Here is a 13,641-nt window from a genome sequence, read left to right as displayed (position 1 = left end):
TTTACTACTTTGTGCGATTGACTCAAACCCCTTCCCCGCGCACCGGCTACAGCTAGCTAAAAGTAGCTTGCTTCCAATCGTCATGGCCTCTCTTCAATTGCGCGCCCAGCGTGCTGCCCTCCAGAACTTGCGAACCCCTACCACAGCCAGCTGCAGAGCCTCGAGGTTACCTACGACTCTGACCCGCGCCTACGCTACCGATATCGAACCGGGAAAGCAGAACAAACCCGCCGCCCGACAGAGCAATGAGACCAAGGTGGGCAGGTCGTTCCAGGGCCAGGTCATGGGCAGTATTGGAGCTCGATTAAGACGTGAGAAGGAACAGCGAGCACAATATGAGGAGTGGCGTAACCTAACAGATCCTACGCGGAACTGGATGATGACTTTTGGTGAGTCCCATATCATGACTTGTTCAAGAGCTCCAAGCTAATAGAAGATAGTCTTCCTCTCTGGCGTTGGAATCTCATACTGGCTTGGTACTTATTGGCCAAGAGAGCCTGAGCCCTTATCTACACTCCCTCTCGGCAAGACCACAGCGCCCAAGCATAACACGAAACTCGAGAATATGCAGGCCGCCTGGGCCGACTTTGTCAAGATTGTTGGCCAGGATAATGTCAGCACCGCCGAGAATGATATCGAACACCACGCTACCTCGAACTGGTCCTCGCACCAAGCTGGACCCGAAGATCGATCCTTCTGCGTTGTCTACCCTTCAACTACCGAGGAAGTGTCCGAGATCATGAAGGTCTGCCACAGACGTAGGATTCCCGTTACTGGTTACAGCGGTGGTACCAGTCTCGAGGGTCACTTTACTCCCACCCGCAAGGGCGTCTCCATCGACTTTGGCCGTATGAACAAGATCATCAATCTTCACAAGGAGGATCTTGATGTTGTTGTCCAGCCTGCCATGGGCTGGGAGGCTCTCAACGACCACCTTGGCCATGAGGGTCTCTTCTTCCCTCCTGACCCTGGCCCCGGGGCCATGATTGGAGGCATGATCGGAACCGGATGCAGCGGTACTAACGCCTACCGCTACGGCACCATGCGCGAATGGGTTCTTAGTTTGACAGTTGTCCTCGCTGATGGCACAATTATCAAAACCAGGCAACGGCCTCGCAAGAGTTCTGCTGGCTACGACCTTACCAAGCTCTTCATCGGCTCTGAGGGCACCCTTGGTCTTGTCACAGAGGCTACTCTCAAGGTCACCGTCAAGCCCGAATCTACCAGCGTCGCTGTCTGCAGTTTTCCCTCGATCCGCCACGCTGCTGATTGCGTCAGCAAGGTTGTTGGTCAAGGCGTTCCTGTCGCGGCTGTCGAGATCCTCGACGATAACCAAATGAAGTGCATCAACGATGCCGGCATGACATCGAAAGCTTGGGCTGAGGCGGCAACGCTCTTCTTCAAGTTCGCCGGTACTCCCGCCGGTGTCAAGGAGCAGATTGCTCAGGTGCAAGGCCTTGCCAAGAAGGCCGGTAGCAAGACCTTTGAATTTGCAAAGAACCAGGAGGAGCAAGACGAGCTGTGGAGTGCACGAAAGGAGGCTCTCTGGAGCACCATGGCGGTCAAGAAGCCTGATGACCACGTATGGACCGGTGACGTCGCCGTGCCTATGAGCAAGCTGCCCGATCTAATCGAGGCCACCAAGGAGGATATGGCCAAGAGTGGCCTGTTTGCCTCTATCGTGGGACACGTCGGTGATGGCAACTTCCACACTATCCTTCTGTACAACGACTCTGAGCGACCAAAGGCTGAGGCTGTGGTGCATCGTATGGTCAAGAAGGCTGTTGAGATGGAGGGTACTGTGACGGGTGAGCACGGCGTTGGTCTTGTCAAGCGGGACTATCTCCCTCATGAGCTTGGCGAGACCACAGTCGATGCTATGCGACAGGTAAGAACACCCTCTTAATCCGAGCGATGAACATTTTACTAACTACTTGGTACAGATCAAGAAGGCTTACGACCCCCTATGTCTGCTTAACTGCGACAAGGTTGTGCGTGTTGAAAGACCCAAGAAGGGAGAGGTTTCAGAGTGGTAAGAATAAGTGTGGAAATGAAAGGAAGAAAAGGGATGGAGTGAAGAATATACCTGTTTACGTGTACGATGTAAGAATAGAATGAAGGCTTCAACGACGATTCAAGGGGTTCGTCTTTACTTATGAGAGCCTGTGTATTTAAGCAATCAACAATTCTTTTCAATGTTTGCTTGTGACCCTAACAATGAGAAAGTCACCAAGGAACGCCTTAATTCTCTATCCTCATCGCGTAGCACTATCGCATCTTTATGGTTGCAATTATGGTTGCATCGGTTGAATTGTTTTTGGGCTTGTGCTACAGTTAACAGTTATGGAGCTATCATCAAATCAGGTAGAGGCTACCTATTGTGTTGTGTTGCTGTGTATTGAGCATTGGTGTCGACTATTGTGCTAGGAAATCTGCCATTGTGTTCTGACTACGCTGAATAGCTCCAGCCTCGAAATATTGGGTTAGATCACAATACACTTTCTTAGTCTATAATTGATCAATCGGTTAATACCTGGCATGATTTATTGTCAGTCTAGTCCATCAGGCAGTGAGTATGAAAAGATGCATCGATGGCACCAACTATTATAAAACTTAGGGCTCCATGATACCGTAGACAACCACTGTATAAGTCTGCCACTTCTCCTCATCACCCTGAGTGTTTCCGTTCACAAGACACCAACATCGAAAGTCTACAACTGAATCCAAGAGCTCATCATGTCTACCAACAAGAACAAGGTCCAGTCGGACACCAAAGAGGACGAACGACGCAAGTTAATCGAGAATCTTGATACGAAGATCAAGAACCTGCATAACATAAGCGATGATGTCGAATATGGCCTTCTAAAACTTCAGTCGGAGCTTTATAATATCAGCCAGAAACGGACCAAGAACCTAAAGGCTCGGATAAAGAAGATGATCGAAGAGGGAAACGTCGAGTCCCTGGCTAATGGTCATGATTGGTAAGGATCTTGCCCATGCCTTCATACATAGAGAGGTCGTACTGATGATAGTCTTGCAGCCATCTCACAAATTCCCAATCGAACCTGAACCAAGGCCATGGCCATGGTCAAGGCCAGGGAGCTTCCACCTGGCCTGCCGTACCTGAGGACTTTTATGACGATGAGTGGTACGCACCTAATCAATGTAATCTGCCTAGAAACACCAAGCTGATATCACATGTCATAGAACAATTCGCCCAGTTTCTCTGTTTCTTCGAGGATAATGCAGGACGATATGAACGACAAGGTTGGCGGTTGGGAAATGGTGGAACTGTTATAAAAAGCATCGCACAAGCGAGTATATGTTTTTCTAAATTAGACAGAGGTATCAAACTCAATCAAAACAGAGCCAGCTTCCATAGCTACTCATCAAGTTCCATCAACTCCATAAACAAATCGCGATGCAAATCCTCAATCAAAATACTGTAACAGTATTGACATGTCCATTCTTCAAAACCTCAAACACCATTCCTGGGAATCCATACAGGGTTGTCGTAGAGTCGCCATTCGCTTCGGCGCGCTTTGCGCCGCTCTCCTCCCACCCTCCGAGGAACTCGCAGCTACTACCTGGACTATCACCCCAGCCACGATTAAGGACCATGCCGCGCTGTCTTTGTTGCGAGTCGTTGCGAGGAAATTCAGACGCCCATATCGCGTTCATGCGATCCTCGATCCGTGGGAAGGGTGTTTCTGAATCTGTTGGCCCATTGGCGTCGTCTATAAAGGAGTCCAAGTATGCGATTTCCCAGCGACAACGTCGATGTCGGTTGAATTCATACGAACCGGGTATGTTGCCGTGCAGTACTAGCTTTGTAGCCACCAGACGATCGGGAGAGTGTGATATGATGCCGTTCTGACCCTCCGCTTCGTTTGGTCTGTTTCCGGGAGGAGCCTGAGAAGGGGGCACACGGGTGGATACTAAGATGTCAAAACCGAGATAGAAGTAATTGTAGAAGCATTCGCCATTTGCGCTGAGGCCGACATGGTCATCAATAGCTTCTTCATTATCAGATGCGTCAGATCCATCGTGCAGGGAAGACTGATCTGTATCAGTTGAATCCTCTGGTCGACCAATATCTACGGCTTCCGGTCGAGCTTTCGTATTGCTTGCGGCGCGCATTTTATGGATGACCATCTTCTGATCGTTCTTGCGATATATAGCATTCGGAGGACCTAGTTCCATGAGTAGATCTTGAGGTGTCGTTTCACCAAGAGTGATCATAAAGGAGTTGCTTGTCCACTTCCTGAACATTTGTATCTTTCCACCGCCATGCAGCCGAATAAGCGAGATCTCATCGGGATACACGTCTTTGCCCCGAGGTATCACAGTAGTAGACTTAATACTAGGCAGTATTTCTGTCCAGAGGTTCGGCCGGGCATCGGCCCACGAGTCACCGCTGAATACAGCCATGGATGTTGCGACTTGGCTAGAAGCCGATGCGAAAGTGGACACTACATCCTTCTCGGCGGAGTATTCAGAAGGGTTTAGTGAGAAGTTGAAGGCAACTCCAGGGTACGATAGGACGTATATACCGTTGTCATGGGCATTGGATGGTGGAATGAACTCTCCTGCATATGTTGGTCCAAGTAACTTGTGGTATATGTGCCTAAATGTTGGCCCTGATGTCGAGTCCCCTGGCATAGGCGATCCTGTAGTTGCCGGCTTAACAAGGTCTCTCTCCTTGAACGTGATGTGATTCTTGGTAAAGTCGGTAACTTCGATAAGCCGCAGTCGTTGCTCTGGGCCGTCAAACCTTAGCCGCACTCCATTCGCGAGGAGACTGACTCCAACGGGTTCGGTAACGGGTCGATCGGGGGAGTATAAGAGCTCGATCTTTGGGAAGCGCTGGGGTTCAGCTTTGAGACGGGTGAGGACATCGTGCAGGGTTGCGCCGAGGACTGTATAACGAATATTAGTAGCTATTTGAGTGATGGTGGGAGAGACCAACCTAGAAAGCCCAGTGCTCGGCCAGGATGAAGTTGAGCGGTAAAGAGGGACATGATGTTGATGGCGAGTATACTATGTAGTAGACAAAGCTTATCGCGGGGCTGGTTTAGGGGTCGAGCCGTGTAAGAGCTCGCTCGGCTCTCATATGAGCGATGGAGATTATGTGTCGCTAATCATGAGCTGAAAATGCAGATCAAAGATGGAGACTACAAAAGGAAAAATAAAATAGCCAAAAATCCATCAAAGAAAAGGGGACGGTCACGAGTATCAGTTTGTTGTTTAATCACTTATGCAATGTACAATCTGGGCTTATCGAGTGAGGAGTGACAAGTCTCCCATGTGATGCGATTCTGTGACGCGGGGCCTTAGTTCGCGATGACGTAAGGCGACCACATGTTCTTTTTTCATATATGGATATTAATCATTGGACTTAACTGTTTCTACTACCAGTAAGTTAGGTTATGTGTTGGTAGCCAGATAGTGAATATTGGCTGATAACTTATGGCATTCTGGAAAGATCCTGGAGAAGACTAGTAGGTAGTGTAGTACCTTGTTGTCTACTGGTTACCGCTCTAGGTAACTCAAGTAAACAGAATATTAACCAAAATAAGACGTGTCAAAATGAATTCTTTAACAAGTGAGGCTTATATTTGTAATAGCACTCACTCCCCTTCCGCAAAAATGACAAAGAAAGAGAATGGATGCCATAGTGAAAGCAGGCTTGAATTATTACGATACCAAACACGAGCCTCGGCAACAGTATCAAACCACCTTTTCGGAAGGTGCCTGTGGGGTCAACTTAAGCTGACGTTGGAGACAAAGCTTATAACTTTTATCTTATCTTGGCTTCAGCAACAAGTTAATCTCTATAACTACCAGCTCAACCCAACATATTCTCAATTGAAACACATTATTTTCTTAGTATTCTCATTGTGACTCAAGGGCAACAATTGACCCCGTCTCTCCCTCTGAGCATCTGAGCTAACCATAACAACTCCCCTTCACATCATGGCTCCATCCGACTTTGCAGACTATCCCAAGCCAGTTGAGGCTCCCGCAGTAACCTACAGCCCACAGGTCGAGAACAATCCTGTATTCAGAGGCCTTCCTCTTGTAATAGGTGCCAACATGTAAGGGCCTTGCTAGGTATGGCAAACGCATTAAAGTTGACATTGCCTAGCATCTCCAAAGTAGGATTTCTTCAGCAGTATTTCTGGAATAATGCAAACTTTGGCATCATCAAAGATATTCCTGCTCTCGATGATATACCTTATAGGTTCCACGTATGCAAAATCTCCACGGTCGTGACAAGCTTTGGCATCTAACCCTTCCTAGCCCACTGTTACTCCCCTAGGCCCAACAGGGCCTATGCTCGAGTTTGGATCAGAACTCGTCAAGTCTCAGTACGCAGAATCGAAGGCACGCTACTACTCTGCAAGTGACTATCATGAGATGTACAAGTCTGGAAAGGTGACCCCTCTCCAAGTCGTCGAGGCCCTTCTACCTCACATCTCTAGACCTGATGGAAAGTATACAGATGGCTGGGTCGAAAACCATGGCAAGGATCATCTCGTTCTTGAGGCTGCCAAAGCTTCAACTGAGCGTTATACTGCCGGTAAACCTCTGAGTGTTCTGGACGGTGTACCCATCGGTGTCAAAGACGATACTGATGTCCAAGGCTTTCATAATCATATCGGCATGAAGTACAATCCCGCGATTGAAACTTTTAAGGAAAAGAAAGAGTCCTCGTGGCCGGTGAAGAAGCTCCAAGAAGCTGGTGCCGTGGTGATTGGTAAAAACGCCATGCATGAGCTTGGGTCTGGTAAGTTTTCCCTTCAAAATATCTTCAATCAAAGTACTGACATTGATCAGATACCAGTGGATGCAATGTGAGCACGAATTCCATCATACTAAACCGTAACTGACACATTTAGGCCGCCCAAGGAACACCCACCAACTGGCACAACAAGTCATATTATCCAGGAGGTTCTTCTTCTGGAGGCTCATCCGCTGTCTCAGTCGGTATCGTACCCATCTCCGTTGGAACTGATGCCGGAGGAAGTATCCGCATTCCTCCAACCTTCAACGGCGTCTACGGTCTGAAGACAACGCACAACAGAGCCGTGTACATGAATAACACTATGTGTATCACCGGGCCTATTGCAGCAAATGTCGCAGACCTGACCATTGCGTATCGTGTCATGTCGCAACCTAATCCTGACTGCCACGTTCAAGGCCGTTTTGCACTTTCTGTCCTGCCGCCGAAAGACCAGAAAAAGGTCATTGGTATCTACCGCGACTGGTGGGACCAAGCCGATCCTCGCGTCCAAGAGGTCTGTGAACGGGCAGTCGATTATCTCTCTAGCAAATGCGGCTACGAACTCGTCGATATCACAATCCCGTATATCCCCGAGGCGCAGCTTGCACACAGTATAATCTGTATCACAGAGATGGCAGAGTCCGCTCGTCGGCGAACCCCCAATCCCGCAGATTGGCTTTCCCTCGTCGGTGCTGCTAATAAAGTCCTGATGACTGTCGGGACCAGGACACCCGCTGCGGATCTTCTCAAGTATAGCGCGCTGCGAGAGCTCATTATGCAGCATCTGGCTTTCTTGTTCCAGAAGCATCCTGGCCTTCTCATCCTCACACCAACGTCGCCTTTGGTCGGATGGCCCATTGTCCCTGGTGACGAAGTCTACGGTATGAGCGATACCAACACTACCATCCGCAATATGCTCTATATCTTCTTAGCCAATTTGACCGGTACTCCTTCACTATCGGCACCCATCGGATATGTTGACCCAGACCAGGGTGAGGGTAAGCTACCCATTGGTTTAATGGCCACAGGAGAATGGGGTAGCGAGGAACAGCTGCTCGCATGGGCAGGTGAAGCGGAAGAGTATTTGCACAATGCCACAGAATCTGGCCGACGCAGACCTAGTGAATGGTTGGATGTTGTAGATCTCGTGAAGGAGACATAGAATGGACTCTTCTTCATGATTCATGAGGAGCGAGTGGGAAGCCCTTGATTATCGGAATTGCTTCACTGTTTTGAACACTTTAACGTAGCACAACCCTTGGGTCCAATGGCTGGCATTTGATTGTTGTATATGAACCAAAGTACAGGTTGGCATTGTTAGCGGGAGAATTTGAGTGACCGAGGTACATAAACAACATCTGTAGTTCAAGACGAAACTGTTGAATTATCTCAACGGGATTTCATGTCCATTTTGTCATCTTTTGATGCTTATCTTAGGTCTTCGCTAATGCTACCATTTTTGTGACGAGCTATCGTGTTACTTGGACAGGAACTTGGAAGCAAGGCTCATGAGCCCTCCAGCGCCACCACCCTGTCCACCAGCACCTGCCTGTTGCTTGAAGTACATCTTCAGAGCGACCTCACCAGCCTGCTGGATAACACCCTCTTTGCTGGTTCCATCCGCTACCTTGCCGTTTGCAGCCTTGTTGTCAAAGAGCTACAAGACTCATGTTAGCTGGTGTTTTCTTGTGTTTAACCCAATGGGCATCACTAACCTTGCTAGCCTCGGCCAAAGCAAGACCTAGGAATGCAGTCTGGCTGTTGCCGCCAGCGCTGCTCTGGCTTGAGCCTTGTGTGTACATCTTGAGGGCTTGCATAGCAGCGGCCGTACCAAGGCTCTTGCTGTCCTGCTGGGGCTCGTCGTTATCGTAGGTGTTCTTGTGCTGCTTGATGGCATCTAGTGGACACTCGTAGTCAGTATGTTATCCCTCTCGATATAGGTCTTAGTCTCTCGCCTTCTTCATCGAGATCCTCATCAGCAAGCTTGTTCTTCTTCTGTCCGAGAGCACCTAGAATACTACCAAAGAGGTCCTTGTCGCCAGATGATCCGGCCTTTTGGTGTGCCTCTTCTTTGGCGTTGTCAAAGTCGACGTCTCCGCCGAGAAAGCCTCCGAATCCGCCACCACCTTGGGCTTCTATACACTTGTTAGAATCGTTCATTTAATGCCTTTGGGGGCACGTTGGGGACTGACGGATGCCGCCAGCAGGAGGGTGCTGCTGCTGCTGCTGCTGGCCATATTGGCCTCCCTGTTGTTGTCCATAGCCGCTCTCCTGTCCGTAGCCTTGCTGCTGACCATAACCCTGTTGTTGACCTCCGCCGTAGCCTTGCTGCTGTCCGTGACCCTGTTGAGACTGGTCTGGATAGCAGAGTATGTATTAGCATGTATAAGTTAGAACCAAACAATAGTGGTGGAAGGCACTGAAGTAAAAGAGCTGTTTTGCAGTGCCCCAACACCATGCGATGATGGTATCGCATGAGGGGCATGAATACATGGCGGGGTAATCAAGCTCCCCTGGCTTCAAGCTATGGCGATGTAATATAGACGTTCAACATACCTTGGCGCTTATCCTTGTCGTCATCAAGGTAATCCTTGGCGGCGTTGATGAGCTTGTCCATGGTTTTGGTTTATTTTTGGAGGGTTTGAGAAATAGGAATCGTCTTGATGGAGTTATTTAATTTGAAAGAGGAGATGTAAGAACGAAGTCGATGATGGAAGAGGAATGAACCGGAATTGAGGGGTTGCTGAGGCTATTGTCTCAAGTACCTACCACAAGAGTGAAGCACCATCATCTGGACCAAACCAATTAGAGGCACTTATTATGTGACCCATAGTTGCAGTGTCATTGATGTCGTCCTATCTTTGTCTGATGCCTTGCCCAATACCTCCATCATTGATCACGTCTGACGTGGACCCAGCTGTATGTGCAATACAAGCTGTTATCATGGGGAGCTTGGGCGGACCTACGCAATCGCTTCGTAGACTAGTGGGACCCTGAGCATTAGCTATTGCTTATTTCAGCTGTTATGGAACCCCAGTTTCAGCTGAGCTGCGTCGCAACACAACGGCCTACCCAAAAAATACTCAGGGTCGAGTTATTATACTGAATCGCCAAGTTGAAGTGCTAATAATTACCCGTTCAAGTTTGAATTCACGGTCATGTAGGCAATGCGTCAATTCATATACGTGGCGTTTCAAGGGCGCCCGCGTCAACTATATCTGCCAAATTGCTCCTACACCCAAGGTATCTGTATGGTAGAATCCAGTCGTAACAGGCCTCCAATTGAGCCATGAGCAAGCTTCCTTGATTAAGAAAATGAAAAACAAACCCGGCTGTGAGCGTCTCGTGTATCCCGCTTTCGCCGTATATAAATGCAATGGTAATATCAGCCTAAACTCCGTTGTGCCCCCAGGCACCGTGTTTCTAATCGAATCCTGCTATGTGTTATACTCGTACCGGTTCGTTTCGTTCGGATCGTATCTCGCCGCCGATAATCGTTTGGGTATGTCTGCGATTGCCGAGTCTACGCCACCGACTGATCCACTGTCGGAGGATGGCTGGTAGTCCTCTTCTTCTCCCTCTTGGCCCATCGTAGCCCACAGGCGTTGCACAACGTCTTGGGTCCTTGAGGCCCCTTTCTCCATTCTGGAGAATCCAACGTGCCTGGTTTCATCAGTATCAATGTACAAAAAATATCCCTTCAGGCTGATGCTTACCGCAATCAGTACAGACATATTCCTCAGAAGTCTTGAGCTTCTTTTTCTTGTCGCCTGTTCGTGGGTCTCGCTCCATCGGAATTGCAATACCCGCGTCACCCTTGATTAAAGTTGGGCTTGCGTTTCCCGTTGTGATTCCCCTGCTTCGTTCGCCTTCGATATATCGTAACCCCGTGAGCATCTCGATCGTGTCCGTGTGAGAAGCTCCTTCAAAACGTGCCATCTTCTCTTTAAGGGAATCTTGGCGATTGCCACCTGACCCCTCGAGGTTCTCGCGCGTGAGCGCTTTGTTGAGGGCCATTCGATTGGCCTCCGTCATCCCTCTTTCACTACTCGGGCGGTAGAAGGTGCTTGACGATACGCCTGTTCCTTCAGAGGGCGTCATGTCTGAACGACCCTCCTGGCTCTGCATCCATTGTTTCTGCGCCTCGTCATTCTCGGCCTCCTCTTCGCGACGAAGCTCGGCGATGCGTCGTTTCAATCGTTCGTTTTCGATCTTATGCTCGAGAAAGGAGTCCAAAAGTCCAGCGTTTTTTGTCGGATACGGACGCGCCATCATAAACACAGCTTGGCAGAAGGGCGATTGATTATTGGGGTTCGGGGCGAACTTAGCGCCAGCAATATGAGCATGGCCGACGGTCTCAAAGATCGCATATTCGGCATCCTTCTTCTTGAACCGGTAGAAGAGTCGAAGGGGGTTGCCAGACGCGATGGATTCGTTGAGTTCTGCGACAAAGACACCTTGGTCATCTGGGTGGATCAGATCCTTAAGAAAGACATCTTGAATCTCGTCCACGCTATATCCGGTAACCTGTAGAATACTTGGTGACGCGTATTTGATGCGGCCATTGGCATCAAGAATCTGCAAAAAATCTCTGAGCTCCTCCACAACTTTGGCGGGCCAGTTTCTTCGCTTGGTGAATTCAGTGAGGGTGCTGGCACCAGCGAGATTCATCTGTGCGAACGCGCCAGCTGGGAGGGGCCCTGCGCCAGGCACGTTGTTGGCTGCAGTGTTGAATTGATTTTCAGCTCTCGCAACAGACTCCTCTGTAGATGTTTGACCATTTCCAAAGGAGCCGTTCATGTTGGACTCATCGGCAGATTCGAGACTCATAGAGACGTCGTCTACTATACCGCCAAGCATATTATTATCGAGCATTGACATAAGATCGTTATCTTGACCACCAGCGCCCATCTACAAAATCGGGTTAGCCGGCATGATCGCAGATTGAGTTTGCGATGACCTGAGCCAAGGAGAGGGAACGCTATAGGGCCGCAGCCCCGGCTACAGTATCGCAGGGGAGGGGATGGGTATTGACCTGGCCACCTGTCATGTCAGGGAGAGAACCGATATCGAGATTGAAACCGTAGAAGTTGTTGAAGTTGTTTTGGTGAGGGGTGCCGTGAGGCGGAGGAGGTCCGTGAGACATGGTTATTATGGTTGCGTTTGCGGCCTGTCGAGTGTGCTTGATTGCATTGGCAAAGGCCCAAGAAGGGTAGTTCCAGTTGCCTCTGGCGTGGCTGTAAACCTTCGCTTCAGTGCTATGCTCAGTGGATGCCACAGCGACAGCGACAGCGGTAGGAGCTCAGGTTCGGTTGTCGAATTGGATAAAGATGGCGGTTTGATAACGTTGATATCATGAGTGAAAACACTCCAAAAGGCCATGAAACAGATATTGAAAGATTTCGGGTTGTTCGAGTCGAGATCGTAGGGGGAGATTTTCTGTTCTAAGTTATATGGTCTTTAGTGTGGTTTAGAAAAAAACGCTTCTTAAACACAGCAGGTAGATAGACGGCTGACCTTTCCCTGCAAGCTTTCCCCACGAAGAAACAAAGCGTAATACTAGACTTAATTGTAATCGAGGAACAAAAATTCTAAAGAGAATCCTAGAAAACGCCTGTCGGGAGTCAGAAAAGATTCGAGCGGACGATGGCATCATGGAAGAATAGGGCGAAGGGAGAGGGGTCATTGAGTGGAAGTCATAAGAGGGAATGTTGTACGATATGTACAGAAAACTCAAGTTACCTGTCTGATTGACTGGACCCTGGAATAAAGCAGGCGTCTGACGCATGACGACACCAGGCAGATAAGTTATGTGAAAGAATCAAAATATAGAAAAGTTTGGATAGACATGTCGAGAGGGATGGGATAGGACAGAATAAAATGAGATAAAGAAACGATACGACACGACACGACATCAAAAGTTGCAATTCATCTAGGCAGGTAGGCACTTACAGGTAGCGTTATGAACAAAGGACAGCCCGCTTTGTTTGTCAAGCCAAACCAAAGCTCGAGATCGTTTGGTATGCCACAGATCGTTCACAGCAAGAGACGGGAGCGAGTTTTATTATTTCCCCTTTACTTTTGGATCGGATGACAGTCGCAGCAGGGTACCTAATGTACGCAACCAAGAGGTAGGTAACTAAGACACTACAAGTATTACAAGGCAAATGTAGCAGCGGGTTAACACAAAACATGGCACTTTTGCAAAACTGGATTCTTACAGACATGGGATTTTGGGCATGAAACGTCACCTCTTGTGCCCGAAGCCTCTCGGCAGGACTCCCTGTCTTGTCTTTAGCTTGCTCAACTCTACAGCCAATACAGAGCCTTTGACCGGAGGTTCTACCCCGAGAAAAGCGGGTTGACTGCGTCAAGGAGTGTCTCCGGCCATATTCATTGGATGCTATGGAAGCATGGATCTTCTTAGGGTACCCTTAGGCTGTCTTGGAAGTTGGAGGGTTTGAAGGGTCCAGCAAGTAGTGGAATAGTTGACTGCTCATCCACAGTGGCTTACTACTAAGGGAGATAGCTTACAATGTTTCTATCTCATTCAAGCCGCAAATACTTCATAGTGGGATTTCGATTCTCCTATGATTTCATGATTCCTGATTTGCTTAGTTCTCAGGGGGATCATCGCGGGGCAGTTCTGGGGTCCCATCATAATCTGGTTGGTATACATATCGAAAATATCGCTTCTGTCAAGACGCAGAAGCAATGTCTTTCATCGTCGTCAACCATCAATACACATTAGTCGCGACACAAACTCGAAAACCCATTGTCGGCTTTTTCCATCATACTTGCACATATCAGCTGTCAGGCTATGTTTTCTTCGTATCTCAACCAAAGAAATCCAC

At 48.8% G+C, this 13,641-nt stretch overlaps 6 protein-coding genes across 6 annotated transcripts; 3 read left to right on the top strand and 3 right to left on the bottom strand.

Annotated features, from left to right (window-relative positions):
- Positions 1 to 82: 82 nt before the first annotated feature.
- Positions 83 to 2,036, top strand: EDB82DRAFT_472580 (uncharacterized protein; the record flags this gene model as incomplete). Its single annotated transcript, XM_025737865.1, has 3 exons — positions 83 to 389; positions 441 to 1,888; positions 1,944 to 2,036. 3 exons carry the CDS (start codon positions 83 to 85, stop codon positions 2,034 to 2,036), a joined length of 1,848 nt encoding a protein of 615 aa, XP_025588112.1.
- A 494-nt stretch (positions 2,037 to 2,530) lies between these two features.
- Positions 2,531 to 3,322, top strand: EDB82DRAFT_100203 (uncharacterized protein). Its single transcript, XM_065606953.1, has 3 exons — positions 2,531 to 2,981; positions 3,041 to 3,148; positions 3,208 to 3,322. Coding segments are annotated over exons 1-3 (354 nt in total). The 5' UTR covers positions 2,531 to 2,736; the 3' UTR covers positions 3,209 to 3,322.
- On the bottom strand, positions 3,211 to 5,273 carry EDB82DRAFT_100221 (uncharacterized protein). The gene is made up of 2 exons (XM_025737887.2): positions 4,970 to 5,273; positions 3,211 to 4,919 (listed from the first exon to the last, which is right to left on the bottom strand). Exons 1-2 carry the CDS (start codon positions 5,019 to 5,021, stop codon positions 3,436 to 3,438), a joined length of 1,536 nt encoding a protein of 511 aa, XP_025588114.1. The 5' UTR covers positions 5,022 to 5,273; the 3' UTR covers positions 3,211 to 3,435.
- Positions 5,274 to 5,719: 446 nt separating this feature from the next.
- On the top strand, positions 5,720 to 8,173 carry EDB82DRAFT_491679 (amidase signature domain-containing protein). Its single transcript, XM_025737898.2, has 5 exons — positions 5,720 to 6,098; positions 6,149 to 6,251; positions 6,304 to 6,790; positions 6,841 to 6,857; positions 6,903 to 8,173. Exons 1-5 carry the CDS (start codon positions 5,977 to 5,979, stop codon positions 7,947 to 7,949), a joined length of 1,776 nt encoding a protein of 591 aa, XP_025588115.1. The 5' UTR covers positions 5,720 to 5,976; the 3' UTR covers positions 7,950 to 8,173.
- On the bottom strand, positions 8,107 to 9,831 carry EDB82DRAFT_100148 (uncharacterized protein). Its single transcript, XM_025737909.2, has 5 exons — positions 9,344 to 9,831; positions 8,980 to 9,144; positions 8,797 to 8,922; positions 8,503 to 8,684; positions 8,107 to 8,444 (listed from the first exon to the last, which is right to left on the bottom strand). The coding sequence occupies exons 1-5, from the start codon at positions 9,402 to 9,404 to the stop codon at positions 8,265 to 8,267; spliced, it is 714 nt and encodes a 237-aa protein (XP_025588116.1). The 5' UTR covers positions 9,405 to 9,831; the 3' UTR covers positions 8,107 to 8,264.
- Positions 9,832 to 11,818, bottom strand: EDB82DRAFT_100070 (cutinase gene palindrome-binding protein). The gene is made up of 3 exons (XM_025737920.2): positions 10,504 to 11,818; positions 9,922 to 10,450; positions 9,832 to 9,869 (listed from the first exon to the last, which is right to left on the bottom strand). The coding sequence occupies exons 1-2, from the start codon at positions 11,696 to 11,698 to the stop codon at positions 10,311 to 10,313; spliced, it is 1,335 nt and encodes a 444-aa protein (XP_025588117.2). The 5' UTR covers positions 11,699 to 11,818; the 3' UTR covers positions 9,832 to 9,869; positions 9,922 to 10,310.
- Positions 11,819 to 13,641: the final 1,823 nt, after the last annotated feature.

This window comes from Fusarium venenatum (assembly GCF_020744135.1).
Source record: "Fusarium venenatum strain MPI-CAGE-CH-0201 chromosome Unknown EDB82scaffold_1, whole genome shotgun sequence".
Classification (NCBI taxonomy): Eukaryota; Fungi; Ascomycota; class Sordariomycetes; order Hypocreales; family Nectriaceae; genus Fusarium; species Fusarium venenatum.
The sequence above is the reverse complement of the archived record's forward strand: the minus strand, read 5'-3'. Positions and strand labels throughout refer to the sequence as shown.

Bases quoted from the DNA above. Each gene is read 5' to 3' on its own strand.
- EDB82DRAFT_100203 (XM_065606953.1), top strand. From the start codon at position 2,737: ATGTCTACCAACAAGAACAAGGTCCAGTCGGACACCAAAGAGGACGAA. The intron at 2,982-3,040 runs GTAAGGATCTTG...ATAGTCTTGCAG, and splicing joins CTGGCTAATGGTCATGATTG to CCATCTCACAAATTCCCAAT.
- EDB82DRAFT_100221 (XM_025737887.2), bottom strand. From the start codon at position 5,021: ATGTCCCTCTTTACCGCTCAACTTCATCCTGGCCGAGCACTGGGCTTT. The intron at 4,920-4,969 runs GTTGGTCTCTCC...TTCGTTATACAG, and splicing joins CCGAGCACTGGGCTTTCTAG to TCCTCGGCGCAACCCTGCAC.
- EDB82DRAFT_491679 (XM_025737898.2), top strand. From the start codon at position 5,977: ATGGCTCCATCCGACTTTGCAGACTATCCCAAGCCAGTTGAGGCTCCC. The intron at 6,099-6,148 runs GTAAGGGCCTTG...GACATTGCCTAG, and splicing joins CTTGTAATAGGTGCCAACAT to CATCTCCAAAGTAGGATTTC. The intron at 6,252-6,303 runs GTATGCAAAATC...AACCCTTCCTAG, and splicing joins ATATACCTTATAGGTTCCAC to CCCACTGTTACTCCCCTAGG.
- EDB82DRAFT_100148 (XM_025737909.2), bottom strand. From the start codon at position 9,404: ATGGACAAGCTCATCAACGCCGCCAAGGATTACCTTGATGACGACAAG. The intron at 9,145-9,343 runs GTATGTTGAACG...TCTGCTATCCAG, and splicing joins CGACAAGGATAAGCGCCAAG to ACCAGTCTCAACAGGGTCAC. The intron at 8,685-8,796 runs GTGCTCTCGGAC...AGTGTCCACTAG, and splicing joins CCTCTTTGGTAGTATTCTAG to ATGCCATCAAGCAGCACAAG.
- EDB82DRAFT_100070 (XM_025737920.2), bottom strand. From the start codon at position 11,698: ATGGGCGCTGGTGGTCAAGATAACGATCTTATGTCAATGCTCGATAAT. The intron at 10,451-10,503 runs GTAAGCATCAGC...TGATGAAACCAG, and splicing joins ATATGTCTGTACTGATTGCG to GCACGTTGGATTCTCCAGAA.